We start from the raw sequence: 16,481 nt of genomic DNA on the forward strand, positions 1-16,481 counted from the left end.
ATGGAGGCACAGAGGGATTAGGTAACTTGCCCACAGTCAGTCCCACAGATGGTTAAGTGGTGAAGCTGGGATGCAAATTTGGACAGGCTGGCTCCAAAATCCATACTCTTCACCACCACTACCTGCCTCTCCATGAGGAATTCACGGTCAACAACAACATCACACCAATGCCACAGGAGGTACAGCTCCCCCAACACAAGGGGGAGCATGTCACTGTGCTTTGTAGCCTCTTGATCCATCCATGAAGCCACTTATAAAATGGTAAAAGCACACAAACAAACAAACAAACAAGCAGAAACACAAGGCTTCTGGAGCAAAGCTAGGATGGAGCCCAGGTGCTCAGCCCCTGGTTCTACATCTGCGTTGACCAGCTGTGCGATCTCAAATCTCCGGGCCTCAATTTCCTCATCTAGAAAATGATGGAGGAAGCCAAGATTACTGACGAACCTTCTCTTTCTTGCACCCTAACTCCGTGAGATGCAGCTTCATTACCCTCAAGTTCCGCGAGCACCTGCGAAGTGTCCCCAGTTAGAGACTCTCAGCACATGCCTCAGATGAGGAAATGCTGCCACTTGGCCTCTTGAGATGATTAAGTATGACCCTATGACCATATCCCTGTGACTCATTTGCTCAGGATGCTCTTTACGAAGGAGCCGCAAAGAGAAACACCAGCCCAGGCTGCTCTTTAGTCGGGAGGCCAGAAGTAGCACAGCGTTTGATGCTGGCCCAAGGACAGCACAATTCAAACTTCTATTTCCACCAGAGCTGTCCTTTCTTCCCTGGGCCACGGCCAAGTGGCAGGCTCCAGTCACAGATCAGGCCACCAAAGACGTATTTCAGCGCCTGCTAGGAGCAAGGCCCACCTCTTGACTTCTTACAGAGTCTGGCTTCCTTCTCCCCCCACGAGCAAGGCAGACCCAATCCCTACCCGACGGAGACATTAAGGGGCTGATTCCACTGCTCACCGCACCCCAGGGGCTGCTGGCTGAAGCCCACTTACCACACTTATGTTTCCTCTCCCTTTCCTGGCCACAGAACTTTTCCTAATGTTTTATAGACACAGAGACAGAGACAGAGAGCAGGGGAGGGGCAGAAACAGGGGAAGGGAGAGAGAGAATCCCAGGCAGGTTCCATGCTGAGCGCAGAGCCCAACGCAGGGCTTGAACCCACAAACCACGAGATTGTAACCTGAGCCGAAACCAAGAGTAGGACACTTAGCCAACTGAGCCAGCCAGGCGCCCCCCGCCCTGCCCCCACCAATGTTTTTCTATCCGATTTTATTTTAACCCACGTTCTTAGCTGTTCAGAGTACAGGGGGCGGGTTTTGGGTGTGTCCACTCTGCCACTTTGTTCAGAGATCTTTGCTTTATTCCCTGACTTCCAGGCCCTGGTCCTGGCTGCCCCATGTGTACTGTGTGTCCCAAGGTGTCTACGGGAGTCAAAGCACCACGGCTTTATTTGTTCCCTGCATCCCTGCTCACATCCCTGCCCCCGGGGACACCTGCCCCACATGCCTTTCCACCCTTGCAGGTTTGGCCAATGTGCACTGCTTCCTTCACCCTCCTGCAGCAGTTAGACAAAGGCACAAAAAGTTACATGTAAACTGGTGACACAGGCTGGGTCGGTACTATGACAAACAGGACAGTAAGTGTTCCATCTAAAAGGGACAGCTGTTTCTCAGTTCCAGACAATGTTCCCATGTAGGACTACAGATGCAGGGTGGCGAGATCCTCCCCCTTTAAAAAAAAAAAAAATTCTATTTTTAAGTAAATATACTCAATGTAGGGCTCAAACCCACAACCCCAAGATCAAGAGTCACACACTCCACCGACTAAGCCAGCCAAGGGCCCCAAGATCCTCCCTTTTTTTTTAAAATTTTTTTTTTTAACGTTTATTTATTTTTGAGACAGAGAGAGACAGAGCATGAACGGGGGAGGGGCAGAGAGAGAGGGAGACATAGAACCGGAAGCAGGCTCCAGGCTCCAAGGCATCAGCCCAGAGCCAGACGCAGGGCTCGAACTCACCGACCGTGAGATCGTGACCTGAGCTGAAGTCGGACGCTTAACCGACTCAGCCACCCAGGCGCCCCGATCCTCCCATTTTTTTAAGAGAAGCCAGAATTTCATATTTTTATGTGAAATCTCCAGGTTTTCAACTATTGGCAACCCAGGGTGCCTGGGTGGCTCCCTCGATGGAGTGCCTGACTCTCGATTTGGGCTCAGGTCATGATCTCAATGGGATCAAGCCCCACATTGGGCTCCACACTGAGCATGGGGCCCACTTACGATTCCCTCTCTCTCCACCTACCCCTCTCCCCTACTCACATGCTTGCTAGATAAAGAGAGCCAGCCAGCCAGCCAGCCAGCCAGGTGGATAAATCCTGGCAACCTACTCAGGTTTTTGTAAAAACCACTTTGTAGGTCACTAAATAACTAACCGCCCACCTGGAAAAAGAAACTTCCACCCTCATGCCTCACTCTCCAGACGCTGTGTTAGCCCTCCCCCGCCCCCACCCCACCCCCACCCCCACCCCCACCCGGTCCACCTCACTGGATTGAGGGAGTCTTCGAAAAGAAAGCTCACTCTCCTCTTCTCACCCCACCCTGATCAAATCTGGGCGGACCCAGGAGCTCAAATAGTTTGTTGACTACAGACGGATATGTTGATTGAGGGGTGTGAATTCACGAGTCACTGTTTCCAAAAACCATTTGGCACCCACACATTCTCTCTTCAGCTGCCAGCACAGGCTGGCAAACAGCCCTTGGGGACCTCAAAGCCCCAGCCCTCTAAACTCCACCACACTGCAGGCCACTCAGAGATCAGAGGTCAGACGCACAAGAAAATAAGGAGGCTCATAGCGAATACCTGTTAAATCACGACACACAGTGCTGATTTTAATAATGCAAATGAGGCTGCAATAACCCTGAAACTTTCAACTGTTTCTCACAGGAGGGGCTTTGGAGCAGGGCGGGTGCTCCAAAGTACAAATCCTATCTCCACCTCTCATTAGTTCTGTGACTTCAGGCAAGTTGCTTTGTTCCCTCTGAACCTGGACTGAAAAATGGAGATAGTAACGCCTGCTTTGAAGAGCAAGTGGCAGAGTCAGGGGCAAGGACGTGAGCCAGACCGCCCGGCCTCTCGTAGTTAATAAACATGTGCGCGCGAAGATGAGGTAACAGTAGAAATAGAAATTAGTACAACCAGTTTTTAAAGCAATATACGTCCAAGCCCTTTCTTAAGCCACTCCTGACTATTTATCCTACAGAAATTACTCAGGGGGGCGGGGGGAAACACTATAAGCACTAAGTTTTTCAATGCAGTATTACTTATGATAACCAGGATCTGGAAACGAAATAGTCCAGCAATATGGAGACACTCCACGGACCTCTATAAGCCAATAAACATAATTATAAACAACACAACACATGGTACACCACAAAGCAAAGGAAGCAGGATACAGAATGCCTTCTACATCCCAATGACAGGGGTGTAAAACTGTGTACCGTAGGCATATGGGCAGAGATTTGAAGAAGACAGAAAAACTGGGCTAGGATAGTGAGGTGTAGAGTGATTTTTGTTAAATGTCTCTTCCTGACATTATATTATTGCTCTTACACTAAATCATATTGTAGGAGGGGAGTTTCAGGGAGATGGGGTGGGGAGGATAACACAGCGGACCAACAGCAAAACAATTGCTGGTCAAGATGCCTAAGCGGGACGAGGGGTGAGTCGGAGGTAGGGGGTGGGGCAGAACATCAATGAAGGAAGCAAGTCGTTAAGACGGGCAGGATGAGTTGCTTGGGTTCTGTGTGTCTGGTCCCTGCCCCAGCTTCCATCCTCACCAGCCTGTGTGAAAAGGTCAGCAGTGCCTGGCACAATGTGGGGACTCAGCCCACGACAGCAATCGCTGTCACCGTGGCCGCTGCTGTGGTTTCAAACGCTTCCCTAGAAATCGGGATATTCTAACTTTGGCTCTGACTCTGCTATGGACGGACTCACTGGGTAGATCTGGGCAAGGGACTAACTCTCCAAATCTCAGTTTACTCATCTGCAAAATGGGAATTAGCTACCACTCTCGCCATGAAACCCGGGGTCCTGACCCCAGTCCCCTCTCTGGGTTTCAGTCCCCCCCCCACCTCTGTACGCTAAAGGGGAGTAGAACAGAGATCATCTGCGGATCCCCTGGCTCTGATTTTTCTTTTGAATACCTGACCAGAACTGGCTTTGAAGAGTTAAAAACACCGTAATGATAACAACTGTCATTTGCTGAGTACTTACCATATATATGAGACACCATCGTCACACGTATTTAGTGCATTTACAGGAGATTATTTGCAGTTAACCTGAAACACTGGAAGGCCCGAGGGTGCAGGCCTCACATCTCCTCTCTTTGCCATCTACACTTATTCCCCAAAATCTAAGCACTAAATCAGGGGTCCTCAACCTTGGCACCACTGACATTTGGGACTAGAGAATTCTCTGTTGTGGGAGCTGTTTGTGCACCGGAGGACTTCAGCAGTTCCCCTGGCTTCCCGTACCCTTCAGATGCCATTATCACTCCACCCCCGGCTGTAATAACCAATGTCTCCAGACACTGCAAATGTCTCCCGGGAGACAAGATCACCCCCGGTTGAGAACCACCAGGGTAAAAGATCCCAGCCAGTCTCCTGGCTTTAAATACCATCTCTGTCTACACTGATGACTTCCAAATTTATGTCCGCAGCCTGAACCTCTTCCCTGAACTCCACACTCATAAATCCATCTGCCTGATGGATATCTCCGCTTGAACGTCTAATAGGCATCTCAAAGTCAACATTTCCAACACAGAACTCTTGATCTACGGCACCCCATCACACCTGCCCCTCTGCAGTCTGCTCGTTTCCAGCAAATGACAACTCCATCCTTGCAGCTGCTCGAGCAAAACACCTTGGAGCCATCCTTGACTTCTCTTCTCTCTCTTATTGCATAGCCCGCCCATCAGCAAACGCAGTCAGCTCAACTTTCACAATAAACCCCAGAGCTAACCGCTTCCCACCACCGCCACGACCTCTCTCGGCTGCACTGTTACAGCAGCCTCCTCACTGGTCTCCCCTCCGGTCCTCGCCCTCCTAGAATCTACTCTTCATAAAAGGGCCAAAGTCATCCTTTTATACAAAGTAGGTGATGTCACCCCTGCTCTCCAAATCCTGCCATGGTGGCGCCCAGTTCACTCAGTGTCAAATGACTCTGCATCCCACATCCCCAGAGGGACTTGGCTGTCCTCTCGGGCCATCTCCTCCCTCAGTCACTAGGCCACAGTTACACTGGTCTCCTTGCTGCTTCTCCGTGTGCCAAGCATCCCCCAGCCTCCAGGTCCTTGAGCCCTGCTGTTCCATCCGCCAGGCTTGCTCCTTCCTCCAGCAATTTCTCCAGCTTCTATGTGGCTCAGTGGCTCGCCTCCCTCAGGTCTTGCTCATAAGTCACCTTCCCAGTAAAATGGTCCCTTGAGCCTTTTTAAAATAACAATCGTCCTACCCCCACACCCAACCCCCCCCCAACCCTGCTTTATTCTTCACGGCACTTATCATCATCAAACTATAAATCTCACCTGTTTTACTGTCTTCTCCTGCCACAATGTAAGTTCCGTGCAGAGTTCCTGAAGGAGGCACTCACATGCTAATAGCCTTGCTTGGCTCAGTCATAGTCCCACATCCCTAGCAACTACCATAGTGCCCGACGCATAACAGGCACTCAATAAACATCTGTTGAATGAACCCTAACACCGACTCCTGTGGGGTAAAGATTCTTATTCTTCTCATGCTGTAAAATAAGGGCATGAAAGCTCTAAGGTTAAGTAACCTGACCTAGATCCCTCAGTGAGAAAGTAATTCCCATGGGAACACTCTGCACTCTGATGCACCACTCAGGAGTTTCTTCAAATGTGGCACTCAACTGGATTTTTAGGTGGCTCCCCAGATCAGCTTTGAAAAACACTTAAGAACACAGGCTGTCAAAAGATGAAAACCTCGTCTCTTAACCAAAAATTAACTCAAAGTGGATCACGGACTCAAATGTAAAACGTAAAACCGTAACTCTTGTAGGAAAAAAAACGGAGAAAATCCTTGAGATCGAAGGCGAGGCATGGAGGTCTTAACCTTGACGCCAAAAGCACAACTCATAAAAGGAACTTTTGATAAACTGGCCCTCATCGAAATTAAAAATGGGTGGGGCACCTGGGTGGCTCCGTCGGTTCAGCGTCCGACTCTTGATTTCACCTCAGGTTGTGACCTCACAGTCGTGGGATCAAGCCCCACGTGGGGCTCTACTGACAGTGCGGAGCCTGCTTGAGACTCTCTCTCTCCCTCTTTCTCTGTCCCTCCCCCACTCGTGAGCTCTCTCTCTCTCTCTCTCTCTCTCTCAAAATTAATAGATACATAAACATTACCAAAAAAATGGTTGCTCTGTAAAAGCCCAGGTGAAGAGTATGAAAAGGCAAGCTAAAAGCAGGGAGAAAATATTTATACACTATATACCCAACAAAGACTAGTATCTAGAATGTGTAAAGAACTCTCAAAACCCAAAAGGAATGAATGAATAACCCAATTACAAAATGGGCAAAGACATGAACAATTCGCCAAAGAGGATACGCAGACGGCAAATAGCACATGGAAAGATGTTCAATAACATTAGGCATTCAGGAAGCACCACTTAAGACCAGGATGGGCGATCACTACACATCCCTCAGAATGGTTAAGAAAAATGACGACAATACCAAATGCTGGCAAGGGTGCAGGAAACTGGATCACACATACATTGCTGGTGAGAATGTAAAACAATACAGTCATTCTGGCAGTTTCTGATCAAAACGAAATATGCGATTATCATGGGGACCCATCAGTTGCACCTGTGGGCATTTATCCCAGAAAACATGAAGACTCATGTTCGTGCAAAACTCTGTACACAAATGTTCACAGCAGCTTTACTTGTAACAGCCCAAAATAGGAACTAGTCCAGATGTCCCTGAACAGGTGAATAACCATTCACCTGTTAAACAAAATGCAGTGTGTCCATACCATGGAATACTACTCAGCAATAAAAAAGAATGAACTACCAATATACACAACTTGGATGAGTCTCCAGGGAATTATGCTGATCAAAATAGCCACTCTTTTTTTTTAATTTTTTTTTTACATTTATTTATTTTTTGAGAGACATAAAGAGACAGAGCACAAGTTGGGGAGGGGCAGAGAGAGAAGGAGACACAGAATCCGAAGCAGGCTCCAGGCTCCGAGCTGTCAGTACAGAGCCCGACGCAGGGCTCGAACTCACAAACCATGAGATCATGACCTGAGCCAAAGTCGGATGCTTAACTGACTGAGCCACCCAGGCGCCCCAAATAAGCCACTCTTACTGCCAAGACAATTCAATGTGAAAAGAATACTCTTTCCAACAAATGGTGCTGGGACAACCAGACATCCACAAGCAAAAGAATGAAGCTGGTCCCCTACCTCACACCATGTGCAAACACAAACTCAAAATGGATCATGGACCTAAATGCAAGAATTCAAACTATAAGAGTCTTAGAAAAAATAGGGGTAAATCTTTGTGACTTTGGATTAGGCAATGGTTTCTTAATATGATATCAAATGCACAAACAACAAAAGAAAAAACAGATAAACTGGACTCCCCCAAAATGAAAAACTGTTGTGCTCCAAAGGATACCATTAAGAAAATTATAAAACAATCCATAGAATCAAAGAAAATATTTGTAAGGGTCCAGGACCCAGAATGCATAAAGAATTCTTACAAGTCAGTAATACAAAGACAAATAACTTTGAGTGCCTGGGTGGCTCAGTCAGTTAAGCACCCAATTACAGCTCAGGTCATGATCTCACAGTCTGTGGGTTTGAACCCTGCATCAGGCTCTGTGGTGACAGCTCAGAGCCTGGAGCCTGCTTCGGATTCTATGCTCCCTCTCTCTCTCTCTGCCTCTCCTCAGCTCACACTCTGTCTCTTTCTCTCTCTCAAAAATACACATTAAAAACATTTTTTTTTTTTTAAAAAGACAACCCAACTTAAAAATGTGTAAAAAATCTGAATGGACATTTCTACAGAGAAGACATACAAAGGTCCAATGAGCACGTGAAAAATTGCTCAATATCATTAACCATCAGTGAAACTCCAATCAAAACCCCACTGAGATACCATTTCACACCCACTATGAGGGTAATTATCAAAAGACAGATAATAACCAGGGTTGGTGGGAACGTAGAGAAACTGGAAACTTCACACACTGCTGACGGGAATGTAAAAATGACAGCCGCATACAATGCAATATTGTTTGGCAATAAGAAAGGATAAAGTAAATATGTGCTACCACCTAGATAAACCTTGAAAACATTATGCTAAGTCACAAAGACTAGATATTGTATGATCCCATTTATATGAAATGTCCACCAAGAGGCTAATCTACAGAGACAGAAAGCAGTTTTAATGGGTGCCTAGGGCTGGAGACGATAGAAGGAAATGTGGGAAGGGATAGACTACTAAAGAGTGCAAGATTTCTGGGGTGCCCAAGTGCCTCCGTCTGTTAAGTGTCTGACTCTTGATTTCAGCTCAGGTCATGAACTCACTGCACTGACTGTGGAGCCTGCTTGGGATTCTCTCTCTCTCTCTCTCTCTCTCTCTCTCTCTCAAAATAAACAGAAAAAAAGAGTACAAGGTTTCCTTTTGGGGTGATGAAAGTGCTCGAAAACTTACTGTGGTGATGGATGCACCCCTCTGAATATACTATAAACCACTGGACTGTGTACTCTAATGAGTGAATTTATGAGATGTGAATTAAATCTCAATAAACCTGTTCCCAAATTTTTAAAAGTCAATTTCAAAAGGTTATATGCTATATGATTTCATGATTTATGTAACATTTTTGAAATGTCAAATTTTTTTTTTCAGTTTATTTTGAGAGACAGAGAATGCCAGCATGGGAGGGACAGAAAGAGAGGGAGAGAGAATCCCAAGCAGGCCCCACACTGCACAGCGCTGGACGAGGTACTCGATCCCACAAGTCATGAGATCACGACCTGAGCTGAAATCAAGAGTTGGACGCTTAACCCACTGAGCCATCCAGGCGCTCCTGAAATGGCAAAATTTTAGAAATGATGGACAGATTAGTGTTTTCCGGGGTCTGGGGTTGGAGGAAGGGAGGCAGGTGAGTATAGATAAAAAGGGCCATACAAACTGACTGAACCATCCAACATCTTGACTGTGGTGATAAGCACACAAGCCTGTACATGTGATAAATTGTATAGCACTAAATACATGCACACACACAAACAGGGACAAGGGAAACTGGGCAAGTCTGAGTAAGATCTGTGGATTACATAAATGTCAATACCCTGACTGTGATATTATCCTACAGGTCTGCAAAATGTTACCTTTACAGGAAACAGGGTAAAGTGCATCAGGAATCTCTGTAGCTTTTCTTTTCTTTTTTTTTTTTTTAAAGTAATCTCTATACCCGATATGCGGCTCAAACTCACAACCTGGAGATCATGTACCGACTGAGCCAGCCAGGCACGCTGGCAGTTTTTCTTACGGCCGCATATGAATCTACAATTATCTCAATAAAACTTCCAATTATAATATACTGCAATCTGTCCTGTTCTATTCTCAATTTCTCTTCAGGTTAAACAATGTCTTCTGGTGCATGAGTGCCACAGCTCCTAACAGCTGCTTATACCCTTTTTAAGGAGAAAGAGCAGACCTCAGGTTCAGATGCCCCCACAAGAGACTCTACAAGAGACTCTAGCTGAAATTTAATAACACACTTTTTTTTTTCAGTTGTTTATCTAGATGATATGATGTGGAATTAAGAACACAAATTCTGGAGCCAGCCAGTCAGGGATCCCAATGCCAGCTCTGCCACTCACTAGCCAGTCACTTAACATCTCTGTACTGCCGACACCTCATCTGTAGAATGGGTATGACAAGAGTACCTAGATCAGTGTTGTGAGTTTTAAATCACTGTGCGTGTGTGTGCGTCTGACTGTGTGTGTGTGTGTGTGTGTGTGTGTGTGTGTGTGTGTGTTCATAGACATACGTATAGCGTCAGGCACAAACTCTTAGCTATCATTATTATCTTTACCAAAACCAGGACTAGGGGGAAATAACAACCTTTTAGAAAGTTTTAGAAGCACGGGTGCTGGCCATATTACCTCTCAGAATGTATCCCCTTCGTCCCTCCCACGGTAGCCCTGAGCCCATACCCGGGTGTCCGGAGGAGGGAGTTGGGCCAGGAGGCACCCACCTGCGCACTTGGTGCGGCTGATGAGGGGTGGCCCAGGGCGGCCGGTGCCGCCATCACCTGGGCGGGTGAGCAGCACACTGATCTCGTACTCCGTGTCGGGGTCAAGGTGCCACAGCTTGTAGGTCTGCAGGCTGACGGCGTGCACCTCCGCCCATGGGCCGCGGGACATGCGGTACTCAATCTCCTTGCGCACGATCGGCCCGTCGCCAATGATGGAGTTGGTGTTGAGCTGGATGATGAGGTAGGTGGGACCCGCGCGCAGCAGCTGCGGCGGCGCGATGGGGGTGGGGGGCTCTGCGAGGACGTGAGGAAGAGGTGGAGCCGAATGATGCGCTGTGAGACCCTGCCCTCAACTCGGGATCCCAGCACACCCAAGTCCCCAGTGACCCTCCCTGTCTTCCCAGGGGCCCTGATGAAACGCCCAGACCCTCGACTAGACTTTCTCGCTCGTGCCCACTAAATCCCCAGGCCTTAAGGGGTGTCCGCTCCAAAGGCTGTCCCCCCCCTCATCCTTAAGCCTACACCCTGTCCTCAGTCCCCTCTGAATCCCCAAAGACTAGCGTTCAGGGGCTGACCGCACGCCCGTCAGATCAACCCCGGATCCCCACAGCCTGACCCCGCCTGCGTGGCTCACGTCTGGCCTGGGTTTCCCCCGCCTGCCTGCTTCTCAGTCACACCCCGCCCCCTGGAGCGGACCTCCTCCCTGGAGAGAAACTGCCCCCCTCGACAGACCCGACTCCCAGTCTTCCCCACCCCCCAACGGCCCCACCTTTCTACAGGCCACGCCCCTAGACCAGACCCCGCCCCCTCGCCTGGCCCCGCCCTTCGGATGGTGCAGGTCCCACCCCCAACCCCACCCCGGGGGAGCGCCCGCACGCGCTGACCCTTGACGATGAGCTCTGCGAAGTTCGAGACGCCCGCGCCGCGCGGGGCCTGGGACACGCAACGATACAGGTCCTGCTCCGAGCGGCTCACGGAGGCCAGCAGGAAGGTCGCCAGGAAGCGCCGGTGGCTGATGTGCCGCACGCTGGCCGCGGGCACCAGCGCCCCGCTCTGCCGCTGCGCAGGGGTAAGGTCGACAATGTCAGGAGCGCTGGGGAGGGAGGGTCCCAATCTCGCTCTGACCCGGGCGAGGGGAGTAGTACATGTCCTGGCCCCATTTAGCCGTCCCTAGTACACAGGGGACTTATGGGGTTCCTGGAATCAGCTCCATCACAGGAAGGCGCGGGATGAGAAGCTGATTAAGGGAACGTGGTCTCTACCTCCGATGGAGAGTGGTTGGGGGATCCTGGAGTCACCCTCTATCCTGGGGGTATAAGAGGACCCAAGAGGGCAGAGCAGAGCCTAGGTGAGAGCAGGGATGCATGAGTATGGGTGCTGGAAAAGGAAGGAACGACTCCACACCCTGCAAGGGACCCAGGTCCCAGAAGAAGTTTCCCCCCACCCTGGCTAAGCTCCCTGCACCCCCTCACCTGCAGGAGAAAGCGCTCTGCCTCTGCTGCTCTGCCCGCTGCCATGCACTGGAAGGAGGCGTTCTGGCCAGCGTTGACCTCCACATCGCCCAGTCGGGAGAAGTGCGGGGCCTTCGCTGCGGGAATAGAGCCACAGTGTGAGCTGGGCCGATGCCCCCCACAGTCAGGAGCCGTGGCCACCCGCACCCCTCACCCTGCACCCCAGTGGGCTGGGACTCACCGCAGGGGTAGCTGAGAAGCAGGATGTCATCTAGGCCCATGTAGCCCCTGCGGTCTGGGGAGATGAGGGCCTCAAACAGCACCTGGGGGAGGCGGGAGGTTCCCTGTCATATCCCTCCAGCCCTACCTGGGGAGGTGCCCACAAGAGACCCCTTTTAGCTCTGCTCTGGTCCCATGCTCCTCAACCAGCAGAGGTCAGCCCAACTCACAACGGCCTTCCCTACCAAGCCAGCTAGTTGTGGGAAGGTGTGTCAGCAGCCAGAGCTAACAAGGTCAAGGCCAGAGGTTCTCTCCCAGTTCTGGACAGTTACCTTCAAGCAGGAAAACTTTTCCCAGCAGACAGGGTTTCCAGGTCAGCACTGTTCCAACTCACCCTTGACCCCAGCCACAGACCATTTCTGTTGACAATGATCTCTGATGCTGAACCCAAACCATAGCAGCACTGAATAGCCTGATGCTGACCACAGACTGACCCCTGACCTTGACCACATATTGACTCCTGATGCTGAACACAGACTAATTCCAACTTCGGTCACTTGCTTACTCTGATCTCGGGCTGACACCTCTCTACCCGTTCCCCTAAGCACAGGCTGACCACAGACCAAACCCAGCCTACCTGATATTCATTGGGCCAGAAGGTGCTGACAGCCAGCTCAGCCTGGTGCCACTGACGACCATGCGATCCAGTCATATTCCAGACGGCACTGCCCAGGGGACCCCCATTGACACGCACGTAGATGCCCAAGGTGCCCGGGCTGTGCCCATCCCGGCTGTACAGAAAGTAGCTGAACTGCACACAGTGGGTATCATTCTCACTCAGGCTCTGAAAGATGACATGGGCCCGTTGGCCTGGGGCATGCTGGGAAGCATTGACCATCAAGTAGGAGCCTAGAAAGGGAAGAGGCAGGAGCTGAGGAGGCTTGGGGAGGACCAAGGTCAGGTGGGCAAAGGAGGGGGACAGAAACAAAGGAGTTCAGGCATTTGGACCCACTAGGAATCAAGGGTTTTGAGTTCTGGTCCCAGCTCTGACTCGCTATGCTGAGTCCCTTCACCTCCCTGCATCTGTTTCCCAGAGGAGAGAGCAAAAAACATACAAAACTGACTCTCTCCAAACCCTTTATGGTCCCTCACCACCTACGATCACAGTCCAAGCTCATGCTGATCTGCGACTTTCCCCATGTGCTGAGCTGCCCTTGGAGGCAGGGACTAACTAACTAGGTCATTCATCTAGGAGTCAAGAGTCTGGCACATGACAGGCCTTCAAAGGCTACCTTTTCTGAAGTCTTCCCTCCCTGTCCCTCTATAGGCTTCTCTCCTGGCCCTTGGATCATTAATAAAGTGTCTGTCTCCCCACCAGCCTGTGATGCCTCGGAGGCTCCACTGTGTCTCCAGCATAGGGCTGAACCCAAGCTGAATGAGTGTGTAGAACAGAGATTGAATAAAAGGACTCTAACTTCCCTTCCAGCCCCCACCCTGGGTCTAAACGCCTGGGATACAAATCTCTTCCAACCTGGAGAAAGGCAGCAATCTCCTTCCCCAGATCTGGGCTGTGTACTGGCAGGGGGTGGAGGGGGCCTGGCAGGGTGGGAGGGACTGGACTCCTTCGGGATCCAGCTAGGGAATTATGGCTTCCCTTTTGTGGGGAGGAGGCCCCAGCAGCTGCCAAGGGGGTGCCCACAGCCACCCAGCGCCGCCTCCTCCCAGGCTTGGCTGCCAGCCAAAACAAGCTCATTCAGATCCCAAACCACGAGGCTCCCTGCTCTGGGAGGGCTCCCCAGGGACTCCACTGGAGGGGATCTCATTCATCTCTGCAAGCCAGGGGCCTGTGAAGGCGGCTCCTGGATCAGTCCAGGTGGGATAGTAAACAGAACTCCCAAGTCCCCGTCCGCACCCAGAAAGGGGCACATCCTGGCCCCCAACAGTGCCTCTTGGCCCACTCCTCTGCCCCTCTCTCTCCTCTCTTCTTCCCTAGTTTTTCCCCACTCTGCATCCCTCTCCTTCTTCATTTCCTCCCTTCATTCCTGTGGCTCTTCCTTCTCCTGTCTCTGAATCTCCCTCCTTCCTTCTCCCTCCACCCCCAACTCCCTTCCCTAGAATGTGTGCCCCGAGAGGGCAGAGACGGTGGCCCTCTCGCTGACCACTGTGGCCTCAGGATCCAGCACAAGGTCCACGCGAAATGCTAAATGTCTCTCTCCCCTTTCTCACTGGGCATGTCCCTACGGGTGTGAGAGAGAGAGGCAGAGCCCGCACTGGGTCCCTGCCGTGGTGGGCACCTTGACAGATCACAGTCACACAGGTCAGACTCTGATACCCACTAGCACAGAGGTCAAACCAAGAGCTGAGAGCCGTTCCGGCAAAGGAGAGAGGAATGCCCCAGGGAGGGTGCTGTGTGAGCAAAGGCACAGAAAGGGGAGGCAGGGAGGCCTCCAGGGGGCAAGGTGAGCAGGAGGAGACGGGGCTGAACGGCCGCCCATGCCAGGTTGCGGAGGGCCTCTCTGGTGGCTTCAAGTCCTGGCCTCACCACTGAGACCCTTTGCTGCACCTACCCGAACTCTCGAGAGCCAGTGCAATTGCAGCCATGTTGTGAGTGGAGTAGCAAAGGGCCTGGTCCGCTACTTTGACAGGGCGAAGGGGAGGGGCTCCTTAGGCTGTCTACTTCTGGAGTTCCCTCAGCAAGCCCATCTCGTTCTCACCCTATGCTATGTCTTCTAACCCAGCCTTTATCACTAATAAAGTTCATAGGCTGGCCTCCACCTCTCTTATCCTGTTCTGAATTCCCAGTTAATTCTGTACGCCGTGCAGAGGGTCCCCTCAAATACCTCCAACAATAGCAACTAACCATTCACTGAACCCCTACATGCCACTCCCATGCTATATACCTTGTAGATATTATCTAATAACCCTGTGAAATGGATTATTGTGCTCTCCACTTCACAGTTAAGAAAACGGAAGCTCAGAGACGTTAAGTGACCCGCCCAAAGTCACACAGCTGGTAAAGTGATGAGGCCAGGATTTGAAGCCCAGTCTTCATGATTCTGGAACCAGGATAGCAGGGGCCCTCATCAGAGTAGGAGGCCAGCACTACAATCCATGTAATTGGTCTCCTGACCCCCAGTCCAGTGCCCACGATGCCATAAATGCCTCATCCTGAAATGGGGCAGAGCAAGGTAGAAGCTGGGAAGGATCTGGGACTTCCAGGAAGAAGGGGGCAGAGGAAGGAAGGTCTTGTAACATCCAGACCCCAGTGTTACGGCTCCATCAGCATCAACATCTTCAAGTCTTGGGAGACCAGGATTCAGAGGCTCCCAGGGAGGAGAGGGCCTCCCTGGAGGTGGAAGACTTAGGACAACCTGATGGGAGCCAAGCTGCAGGGGGAGTAATGGGAAGTGGGTTTTAACTTAGCACCTATAAGGGTCTTTGATTGCTTGAACCTGCACCCATCTTACAGGTAAAACTACCCGATACACACAATTGGACAGCATGCACAGAGCACCACATGCACAGTACTACGTATGTCCTTACAGATGCAAAAGCAAACGAGGCCCAGAGAGGTTAAGGAATGTGCCCACGGTCACACAGCAGGTGGCTAGAACTAGGAGACCAGGGGGAATGAGAGTTGAGAGTAGGCTCACCGTGTGGCAGGTCTGCAGGAGCCCGGGTACCAGGGTGGATCTGCACTTGGTCCCACTGGAAGTCGTCGTACTGGGCCTGGCTGTACTCGCAGGGCACTGCTGGGTCGCTCGCCTCTTCGAAGGTGCAGCCGGCTGTGAGGGCAGGGCCTGGTTAGCCCTGGCTAGGGCACCACTGCTGGCCAGGAAGGCTCCTGGGGCTCCCCTCCAGGTGCCCCTCACTGCCCTGCCCACCCAGGCCCGCCCTCCTCCCCTCCCTCTCCTAGGCCTCCCCTCACTGCTCCCTCCTCCAACCCTTTCGCTCTTTTCACTGTCACCACCCAATACTGGGACGTCCCCACACTACCCACTCCCAGGACCACACACTGCACAACCACCCACCAAAGATCCTCCTCAGGGAAAACTAGTTAACATTATCACTACAACATTAGAGCCTCACAGCTCATGAGGTCAGGTCTAGAATTATCCCCATTTTACAGATGAGGAAACTAAGGCCTTCCTTAAGGCCACACAGCCGGATAGTAACAGAGCTGGGGTCTGAACGGAGATCTCCTCTCCTAACTCCTACTCAGTGTCCCACTCCCTGCCCCCCCCCCCCATCTACGTAAAGGACAGACAGTGGGTCCCAGGACTGGCAGGCTCATGAATGCACTAAGCCAGCCCTGACGGTATCTCCTTAAAAATAACAATGGCCACTGATCATCTCAGGCAAGCCCAGTGCAGCGCTAACGGCTCTCAGGGTGGCATCTCATTTAGGCCTCGCCTCCTGAGACCAGGAGCCCTATTATTCCTGCTTGACAGGTGAGTTTAGGGGATTCGGTCATTGCCCAGTCGCCCCGCTACGGTCTCTGCCCGCAGGCCTGGGACACGCGA

The 16,481-nt window shown here is 51.2% G+C and overlaps 1 protein-coding gene across 8 annotated transcripts in view; it reads right to left on the minus strand.

Moving 5' to 3' along the window:
* The window catches only part of PTPRU (protein tyrosine phosphatase receptor type U), an 80,302-nt gene that overhangs the window by 49,903 nt on the left and 13,918 nt on the right, over positions 1–16,481 (minus strand). For 7 of the 8 annotated variants that reach the window (XM_058718328.1, XM_058718326.1, XM_058718325.1 and 4 more), the window contains exons 2-7: positions 15,612–15,743; positions 12,596–12,867; positions 11,981–12,062; positions 11,761–11,876; positions 11,173–11,347; positions 10,289–10,582 (exon numbers count right to left, since the gene is read on the minus strand). In XM_058718328.1, coding sequence (XP_058574311.1) covers positions 10,289–10,582; positions 11,173–11,347; positions 11,761–11,876; positions 11,981–12,062; positions 12,596–12,867; positions 15,612–15,743 — 1,071 coding nt within the window. Of the gene's footprint in view, positions 1–10,288; positions 10,583–11,172; positions 11,348–11,760; positions 11,877–11,980; positions 12,063–12,595; positions 12,868–15,611; positions 15,744–16,481 lie in introns of those variants that run through there. The other variant, XM_058718330.1, reaches the window with a different exon arrangement.

This window comes from Neofelis nebulosa, chromosome 2 (genome assembly GCF_028018385.1).
Source record: "Neofelis nebulosa isolate mNeoNeb1 chromosome 2, mNeoNeb1.pri, whole genome shotgun sequence".
Lineage (NCBI taxonomy): Eukaryota > Metazoa > Chordata > Mammalia > Carnivora > Felidae > Neofelis > Neofelis nebulosa.